The sequence below is a fragment of the Mus musculus genome, chromosome 14 (genome assembly GCF_000001635.26).
Source record: "Mus musculus strain C57BL/6J chromosome 14, GRCm38.p6 C57BL/6J".
Taxonomy (NCBI): domain Eukaryota; kingdom Metazoa; phylum Chordata; class Mammalia; order Rodentia; family Muridae; genus Mus; species Mus musculus.
The window spans coordinates 77,994,634-78,004,831 of record NC_000080.6 but is presented as its reverse complement, the minus strand read 5'-3'; the positions used below and the strand labels follow the sequence as shown (position 1 = coordinate 78,004,831).

The 10,198-nt window shown below is 40.2% G+C and overlaps 1 protein-coding gene across 5 annotated transcripts in view; it reads right to left on the bottom strand.

Moving 5' to 3' along the window:
* Positions 1–2,175: 2,175 nt before the first annotated feature.
* Epsti1 (epithelial stromal interaction 1 (breast)) overlaps positions 2,176–10,198 on the bottom strand; it is a 98,418-nt gene continuing 90,395 nt past the window's right edge. For 3 of the 5 annotated variants that reach the window (XR_003950815.1, XM_017315795.1, XM_011244910.2), the window contains one exon: positions 2,184–2,861. Coding sequence is in view for 4 of the 5 variants with exons in the window: in XM_017315795.1 (XP_017171284.1) it covers positions 2,853–2,861 (9 nt within the window). In the remaining variant the exon portion in view is untranslated. Of the gene's footprint in view, positions 2,862–10,198 lie in introns of all 5 variants that reach the window. The other 2 variants (NM_029495.2, XM_017315796.2) reach the window with 1 other exon arrangement.

Here is a 10,198-nt window from a genome sequence, read left to right as displayed (position 1 = left end):
AGGCCAACTTCCCCAAGAACTTTCAAAATAAGAAAGCATCGTTTCCCCTACCCCTGGGTCCACAGTAACTACCACCACAGTGGGGAATACCATTCCTGAACACACACACCAAAACACGTCTGCCAGGGAGCCAGTCTGGCAGGTGTAGCTGAAGTGGCTGCTTGTCACAGCAGTAAAATGTCTGCTGCCACAGCACATTATCAATTGGTTTAGCAGTATTTCCAAGACGGGCTGAAGGATTCAGTTTTCTTCATATAAGGCAACAACAAGGGTTTCAAATGGACCAAACATTTCCTATCCATATCCACGCACTCACAGCTTCTGTTAGCAGAGAACAGGGTTGGGGCGGAGTATCTGCATTTGTCTTTTTGATTCTAGAGAAACTGCCAGATCACCATCTGTTCTTTGTCACCTTCACCCCAGCCAATATGGAGCTTTCTGCATGCCACCATTGCCCTAGTTATGTGTCATGGCCCAAGGTTTCAAATCCCAATGTTTCCTGAATATAGAGACTTTAAAAATTAATCTTAATAGAGCATTTGGCAAAACAGATGATCTATTGATGCTATGAAGTGTTATTGGTTGCTTAGCAACCCAGAAACTCTATCACCTATTTATCTGCCTAACATCTATCTGTCTGTCTGTCTGTCTATCTATCTATCTATAATCTATCACCTGCCTATTATGTTTGTCTGCTTATAGACAAACAGATAGAATCACTCCTCCAAGCTTTGTTCTATGAAAGACTAGATGCAATGTACCATGGAGGATGGAGAGGTGGTTGTGGAACTGAGCTACAGTGTATAGAGATCGATATTCTTTTACTCTAGGGATGAACTTGTTCAAGGTCACAGAGACTGAACAGGAAAGCCTATTAAAATAAGTTACACAGAACACAAAAAAGATATGTTTCCCTCATAGGTACAAGTCAGATAGGGGACTACAATTGTGTCTAGTTAATTCTTATAAAAAGCACTGGCTTCCCAATAAACAACTTTTTCCACTTTGAAGATCAAGGAGCAAAACTAATAAATGTGTAAAGACCAAAGGATGACCTAGTTGTGACTGCTCATTATATTTGATCTATAGGCTGTAAAAATGAGCTCTACAATCAGACTCTTTGAGAGCTTTTCATTAAAAATAAAAATAATATACCATTCTGCCTGGAAGATCCCACTGGTTGGGGCAGCCTGACCAACTCGGCCACCATTTAGGCTCACTCAGTCTCAGCACCTCCAGGCGGTCATCCCAATACATACTCCATCTACAAGCAGCTGGACCACAAAGAGGAGCCAGTGTTGCAGAGTCAGAGCCAGGAGCATATCATCATCATAACTACAGATGAAAAACTGAAACATGGCTGAGAACAAAAAAGTCTCAGCAATGGTCTGGTATTTATGGTGCTTCAGACACCAGAAGCCTTGAGCCAGACCAATGACTCATGGCAATGCATATGTGCATGTAGAGATGTAGAGCTGTATAGGGAAAAACAAAAGCTACATCCCCTGCTGCACTATCCAATGCCACTGGGATGAATGAATTTGTGATGGAGGGATAGGAAGGATGGGGGAATGGAATGGTGCTTATGCCATGGAGAGAGGCTGAACCACGCTGATGGCTGAGGCCTGAGCTGCTACCATGTTGATGCTCATGACCTATATTGCCACTTAAAGCCATCAGGGTCCAGGGTACTCCTGCTACCAATGAAAGCCATGCAAATGTCAGTGGTCTGTGCTGCTGCCTGTAGCCATGTTAATGTCCATGGGTCAGGCTGCCACCAGGAACCAGGCTGGTGTCTGCGGTCTGTACTGCTACCAGAGACCATGCTGATGTACTGATGCCAGAGACCATGTGGAATTCCATGGTCCATGCTCCTGCTGGCTGTAAAGGACAAGGAAGCTCCTACTGCAGTTGTATTGATGGCTACAGACTCACAGTTGAGAAGGAGAGACATAGAAGGCTCTGTGATAACCTCCCCCTCCAAATATATACACAACCTAGACAGGAAGGCATCAAAGAGAACGCTTAAAAATTGTGATAAGGATGTTGAGGTGTAACTCTCCAAGATAGAAGGCTACTGGTGGGGATAGAATGGGAAAGGACTCACTTTTCCTTAAGGGGCTGGTCACCGGGAGTTTGACCATGCTTGAGTAACTATATAGACAACACAAGTTGAACTTTGTTTCATCTTTTTATTTTTTGAGGGAAGGCCACAAGGATAGTGGGGCAGACCTGCAAAGACTGAGAAGTAAGAGGGGTTGGGATGTATTATGTGAAATTACCAATTTATTAATAAAAACAGCATGTTAAAAATGACCCATTTATATAAGAAGTAGTTCAGAATTTATTTATAAATTTGTCTATGAAAGTATAAGAGATCTTCTTTTGGTCACATTTGTATCCTAGATTTTAAAAAGTAGGAATTTTAAAAGACCCCAAAGTATACCTAAACCTGCTGTAAGAATCAGTACAGAAAAAAAAAAGTTAATTAGAGAGACATACATCTACAGCATCCAAGCTCTTCCTACCCTGAATGTCACGTGATTCCCTTTTACCATTTTACTAACATTTCTCTACTTATTCATTTAATAAAAGGCAAGGCAAATTAAGAAAAGATAAGGTAACATTTTTCTGGCAGTAGAGGTTAAACAGGAGTCAGTAATCAGTCTCTGAGAGACTACACATCACTAATGATGGAGAGAAACTGGCCACCCACAACAGCTTGGTTGAGTGGGTGGGCAGTTGAAATTAAGGAATTAAGACAGATGCCAAATAGAACCGCATTAAGGAAACACATCTCATGAGGATTTTCAAAAGTCAGCTGATGAAGGCCAGATAGAAGTGACGATTTCTCATATACCCTGAAATAAAAAGAAAACATAAATGAGCACAAAGAGCAAAACTAAACCCAGAGCATGTACAATCCAAAATGAAATTCCTGCAGACTGTCTCAGTGCAGCAGGGTAAAGTAACCTTTTTTGTTTTTGAGTGGCTGGGGTCCCAGTGAGATGAGCTTAATTTTTAAGTCATAGTACATTTAATTCGCTGCATGGTCTTCGCTGAGAATGTAATGTCTTATCCAATGACATCTTAGTGGCGATGCTCTTAGACTCAGGCCAACATGGGTCATGAATATGAGAGTTCATAAATGGTGGCACCCCCACAAGCACAGCAAGGGCAGAATGTGGGGCAGAGGAACTGCAATGGAAATGTATTAAGTGGAGTCACGCTGGATTATTCACCAGGAAGGTGACTTCTAAGGGGTTCTTGGGGTTGATAGATGGACAGATGAGCTCCTATCTCTGCTGTAATTCAAAGGATCAGCCTTGCATAGTGCTGGAACACACAGCACTTAAGATACAAACAACTGTTGGTTTGTTAGCTCTCTAGGAAACTCAAGAGGTCATGTCAAGTCCTTAACTGTCCTTGAAGACAAAGCATTTAGAGACATGCTAGCATCCATAGAGTCTTGACTGCTATTGTAACTGAAAATATAATTTACAGTGACTTCCAACACGTTCAACACTCAGTACCTCATGAAAACTTATATGGAATTTTACAAAATAAAAATGTGTTTTAAAAATATATGAATCAGTCTCTTGATGGTTAGGTAGACAGGAGGGTGGGAAGGATATGGAACAGTTGGAGGGTGAACTGGGAGGGGAATAAAATCTGGAGTTTAAAAAAAATATATATATATATAATTATAAAATTATTTAAAATAAAAAAGTATTTAAGAAATAAAAATTAATCCTATTATTCTAACATACACTTATTAGGACTCTCCTGCCCAAGAACCTACATGACATTTCAAGGAACTATTCTTTCTACAGATTTTATCAAATTTACTATTTTTCAGCCTTCTTCATTTTTTTTTCTCTTTCTTTGGCTTCCTGTTGTTTCCTAAGTTTCCTCCCAGCCCCATTACTGGAGTATAACTCTCCTCTCACATTCCTTAGGAAGCTCAGTTGCCATCCATTCATGTCCATATAAATGCCCATTTGTAACATACCCCATATGCTAATCTTAGTCCCTTTGTATTTATAAAAGTCGAGTTCTGACTCTGGATTGGGATTCTTTGAGAAACAGATATTTTACATTTTAATGTCGCTATAGTTGTTTTTCCTTTTTGGTTTATATTTTGAGTCATATTAAAAATCATACTAAAAATCCTTCCCTAGCTAAATTTTATAAATAACATCTTTAATTTTCTTCTGAAATTTAAAAAGTTGGTTTTTTTTTTTTTCTCTCTTTACAAGCTTGAATCTCCTGGAGCTGATTTTCGTCCACGGTGTCAGGAAGGTGTCTAGTTCCAGACAGGTATCCAGTGGTCCCAGAAGCATCTGCCACAGAGTCCGTTCCTTCCTGGGATGTACTCACCACTTCTCTGTCTTACATCAAAATGCCACAAATGCTTGGCCTGCTGATGCCAACTTCGAGCCATCCTAAATTAAGTTCTTGTGCAAACGCCTTTATCTTCAGCTCTCCTTGGCTGTTTGCTTCGGTCACAATTAGTTGATCCATGGATGGGGAACACACCCCTATCCATTAACAAGCTATAACTCACCAGTTATTGATTCCCTTCATTCCCTAGGGACTTTCTGAAATCTTTTCCAATTCTCTGAAAAGTTCTCACAGTTTTTAACCGGATATTTTTGGTTTGTTTTTTTTCCCCTAAATCTATATAAATGAATTTAGTTTTTATATATTGATTCTATATAAGTCAACATTGGTAAGCTCTTATTTATTCTAATATGAACACACATTCTTTGGGGTTATGTAGATGGTCATCATCATATATTGTGCAATTTATAGATTTGTTTTCCTTTTCAATACTTATATATAATTTAATGGAGAGGTCTTGGTGAATTTTTATTTTGCTGTTTTGATCTTATTATTAAATAAGAAACTTCCCCTCTTTGATAAAAAGTCTTGACTGCAAATGGGCACTTGAGTTTATGAAATGCTTTTTCTCTATTTGTAGAAATGATCATACAGAATTTATGGATATATTATTTTGGTAGGTTTTTTTCCTTATAGCTTGTTTTGTGATAAGCCAGATGTCAGAGAGTCAGTTGTTACCTTGACATGCTTAGGAAGAAGGAGGTTCAGATGAAAATTGTCTCATCTCAGTGGGCTTGTCTGTGGGACATTTTCTTGATTACTAATTGGTGTCAGGGGGTTCAGTCCACTGTGGGTAATATCATCTCTAAGGAGGTGGGCCTAGACTGTCTCAGAAAAGAAAATCAGGAGAAGCAAGATATGACTTCTGCTTTGGTTCCTGCCTTGGTTTCCTGCCTTAAATTCCTCTATGATAGACTGTAACCTACAAATGAAATAAACCATTTCCTTTCCAAGTTGTTTTTGGTCATGGCATTTATCACAACAACAGAAGAACAAGCTGGAACATCAACTTTGTAACTCTGGGATAGATACAACCTAAGGAAGTTATATTTTGAAAGGTCTATAAAATTTTTATGATTTTTTGAAAAGCATATGTTTATGAATGAAGTACTTTTGTATCTTTTTGAGAATTGTGTGTATGACTATAGTGTATTTTCATCAGATGTACAATTCCCTCTCCAAATCTTCCCCATGTCCCCCAACATAGCCATTCTCAAATTCATGTCTTCCTGCTCTATAATTATGGCTACACACACACACACACACACACACACCCTATGGAGTTCAATTACTATTGCCTGTAGGTACTTTGGATGACCTAAGAGGCTTGCCTTGGAGGAAAACTGACTTTCTGTTCCTCAGAAGCCACCATCTCTCTGTAGCTCTTCAACTAGGGTTAGCACCGAGCGTGCCCTTCACCTTCCTGTGCTGGAATGTTGGCTGATGTGGTCTCATGCAGGTCTTGTGCAGGTAATCACAATGTTGGGAATTCCTGGATGTAACATCCCTATCATGTCCAGAAGAAACTGTTTCATAGCAGTCTTTCTGGTCCTCTGCTATTACAGTTTGTCCATCCCTGACCTTTACACATAGATGTCCCATTTTGAGATGAGCACTCCACACTCATCTATGCTTTGCATACTTTGGGAAAGCCCAATTTTGTTGTTGTTGTTTATTTGTTTGTTTGTTTGTTTGCTTTGTTCTTTATGGGTACTGGGAACTGGCCCTCATGATCATGCAGCAAGCAATCTTAACTGTGCCCTCTCCAGCCCCTTAGCTGTCTTTAATTGTGTCTTAGTTCTGCTCATTATTCCAAGTCTCATTCTTATTTTGGCAAATGCTTCCTACACAGCTATTTTAAATTCAATGCCTATTCATTTTTCTATATCAAAGTGTTCGCCTAAATCTTTTGTTGTGCTCATAATGTAAAATCTCAACTAGACTTGCTCTCTTGTGTGTGCAGGAGGTTCTAGACATGGTTTCTTGTTTGGGGTTTAGCAGCAAACAAAGCAATTCAAGAGACTCATCCTGTGCCCAGAAGGGTTGAAAGCAGTCAGCCAAATGTATACATAGATGTGTGAGAAACGCTTAGTAGAACAGGGAGAGTGTGGTGGAAAGACAAAGTGGGCTGTGGGAGGGGCTGAACGAGAACAGCCAAGATAATCAATCCTATTAAGATGCTGAAATTCAGGAAAGCTCTTGGAGGAAAATAAATGACACAGCTGCTTGAAAGAAGTATATAAAGGGAGAAGATGTATAAAGGCCCTAAGCTGAAGCAGCCACTCGGATGCTGAGGCAGATAGAGAGAGCCATGACAGGAAAAAGCCAGGAGGTGAAACAGGGTCCACCTGTGTAGCACCCTGTGAGACCATGCAGAGGGTCCTATTTTTTACTTCAAGTGGGAATTCTATGAGCCCTAGGAGGGTTTTAAAGAGAAAATTGACAAGAGAGGACTTCTATTGCTCCCCTACTGAGAACAGATTCCAGACAAGCAATTGTAAACAGAAGAAAACAATGCAGGTAATGATTGTGATTTGGAAACACAATGGGAGAAGTTGGACTGAGGAGGTTTGCAGGGGAGGTATTGGGAATGATTGGACTTCTGATAGTTAAAGGGAAGCTGTTGTTCTGGCTAGTTTTGTGTGTCAACTTGACACAAGCTGGAGTTATCACAGAGAAAGGTGCCTCCCTTGAGGAAATGCCTCCATGAGATCCAGCTGTAAGGCATTCAATTAGTGATTAAGGAGGGAGGGCCCAGCCCTTTGTAGGTAGTGGCATCCCTGTGCTGGTAGTCCCAGGTTCTATAAGAAAGCAAGCTGAGCAAGCCAGGGTAGGCAAGCAAGCCAGTAAGCAGCACCCCTCCATAACCTCTGCACCAGCTTCTGCCTCCAAGTTCCTATCCTGTGTGAGTTCCAGTCCTGACTTCCTTTGGTGATGAACAGCAATGTGGAAGTATAAGTTGAATAAACCTTTTCCTCATACTTAATTTCTTCAGACAGAACAAGGCCACCAAGGTAGGAATGAAATAAAGGCAGGAATATGTCTTCTCTGTAGAACAGAGAGATCTGGGAAAGGATAATGGAAAGAAATGGCTACTGAGATACCCAGCATCCCAGAATGGTCAAGTGTCCTAGCAGCCTACAAAGAAACTATTTCAAACGGGCAAAGATTCACCTTGACAAGTTCTGAGAGGCCAGAGATAAGAGTTGGGAAGTAGTCATGGATTGTTTGCACCAGGGTCCTTGTCAGTGAAAGGATCTTAAAAGACAAACAAACAAACAAACAAACAAACAAACCCCCACTGGTAGGGTGGGCTTACATAAAAAATAGAGACAGCCATGATGGCGTACACCTGTAATCCTAAGCACAAAGACAACACAGGATGTTTGAAAACTCTGCCCCAGCCTGAGCTATGAAGAGATGGCCTTTCAAAAATGAAGAAATTAAGTCAGAGACAGCAAATTATCAATAGACTTCATGTTTGTTCATGTTACACCGGTGGAATTTTCTACTTTGATGGACTGTTTGGTAATTCAGGAGAGAAAGGTATTAGTAGAACAAAGTGTCCCATGGGGTGAAAGAGGGAATGGTCCATAATTCATTGAGACAGATGCTTGTAGGTGAATAGGGATCAAGGCAGGAGTCTGAGGAAATCCTCGACACTGGTTCTTTCAAATGAGAGAAGAGTCAAGAACCACCTTGGGTTTTGATATGCCTGTCCTATAAAAATGTTGACCCAATCATTGTCACCAGATGTCATAAGAATATGGTGGTCTTAGAGCTGGGTGTGGTGGCACATGCCTTTAATCCCAGCACTTGGGAGGCAGAGGCAGGAGGATTTCTGAGTTTGAGGCCAGCCTGGTCTACAGAGTGAGTTCCAGGACAGCCAGTGCTACACAGAGAAACCCTGTCTCGGAAGAAAAAAAAAAAAAAAAAAAGAATATGGTGGTCTTCTCTTTGATCTTTTGAGTCTCAGAAACAATTTGTAGCCCACTTTCCAAGGCTCACCAATAGTCACTGGGGAGCTGGCTTGCCAAGAGTCAGTCCCTTAGCTCAGTCCCATTTGCTGTGCCCTCATACATTCCCCTGTCTTCCTCTGGATCCTGGATACTTTTCCAGGAGCTTCCTAGATGTTAGAAGCTGTTAAGTAGTGGAGAAATGGAAAGTCAATAGTGAATTTAGTCCTGAACAAAATTTGATATCCAAGTATGTTTTCTTATGACTCCTACTCATGCAATCTCATGAATGAATCAGTGACATGTGTATCATCTCACACAACGTGGACGCTACATGTCAAAGTGTGTGTATCACCTCACACAACGCAGATGCTCAATGTCAAAGTGTCCAGTCTCTTTCCTGTTGTCCAGATTCTGAATGTCATAGCAGAGCAAATCAATGTACATTGTAGATAAAATAGACACATCCAAGATATGTTCTTTACAAATGTGCTTACAGTCAATTATCTTCAACATGTATATTTTAATAATATACATCTTAATATCTATCAAGTTTAACTTCTAGCTGCCTTCTGGGGAGTCATGCCTAGAAGATTGCTAATATGTTGGTTTATCCACAATAAGCGTCTGCTCTTCAATTGCTTATTAAGCTATTTATTTTATAGTTTCCAGATTAAAAGGTACCTGATTTTGTGTGTGCATGTTTTATTATATTTATTTTATTTGGAGGTAGGTCACACCACAGCATGCATGTAGAGGCCAGAGGATGGCTTGTAGGAGAATACTCTTTCCTTTCCCCATGTGGGCCCCAGGGATCAAACTCAGGTTGTCAGGGTCGTTGACAAAATACCTTTATCCACTGAGCCACCTCACCAGCCCAGCAATTGATTATTTTGTTCAATTGTGATGATTTAAAAATATCTATCAGTTCTCCTCATTCCAAATATACATGTGTATATGTTGTCTACACACACACACACACACACACACACACACACACACACACACACACTTTTAAGTTCTCATTCACTTGGGATTTAATTAAACTGCAAAAAACATTGTGATTAGTTCTGACTCTGCACACACTGTAGTTGCACACGTTTTGAGGTTTGGTTGTTGGCTCAAAAATACATTGCACACAAAACCACATTAAACACATAGAGTTGCAAGGGCTTTCTTCCCAAAGAAATATGTAAGGGCATTTCATCTTCCAAAAGTACCTTTGGCTATAGAATTTTTTTTTAAATCATATTGTAGTGAAAAGTTAAATCCTAGTTTTTGATGTGCTGGTTTCACAGGGAGGACCCATTCCTACAGGGAGGACCCATTCCTACAGGGAGAACCCATTCCTACAGGGAGGACCCATTCCTACAGAAGAATGCTTAGCATTTTTCTGACCACATTTCACTTCAAATTTCCCTGGGGGAAAAAGGTTCATTTGTTTTTGTTTTGGGTCTGAGCAAAAGGTGATCAAAAGCTTTCTGGGTCAGGCACAGGCTAAGAACAAAAGGCAGATGTTTGTTTGTTTGTTGTTTTTTAAATTGGTCCAAACAAAAGTACTCCTTACCTTTCTCTTTCCTTCTCTCTCTTTTTCTTCTCTTCTCCTTCCCTCCCCCTTACATCTACTCTCTCTTCCCTGTTGAATTTGGCTGCCCATCACAACACATGATAATGAAGAGGAGGAAGAGGAAGAGGATGGTGATGATATAGGGGAAATTCACAATATACTTTTAAATGCATACTTATTTTTTGACTTGGAAAGATAGGGTTTTTGTTGTTGTTGTTGTTGTTGTTGTTGTTTTGTTTTTGTTTGTTTTAAGAGGAAAGAAAAAAAACTC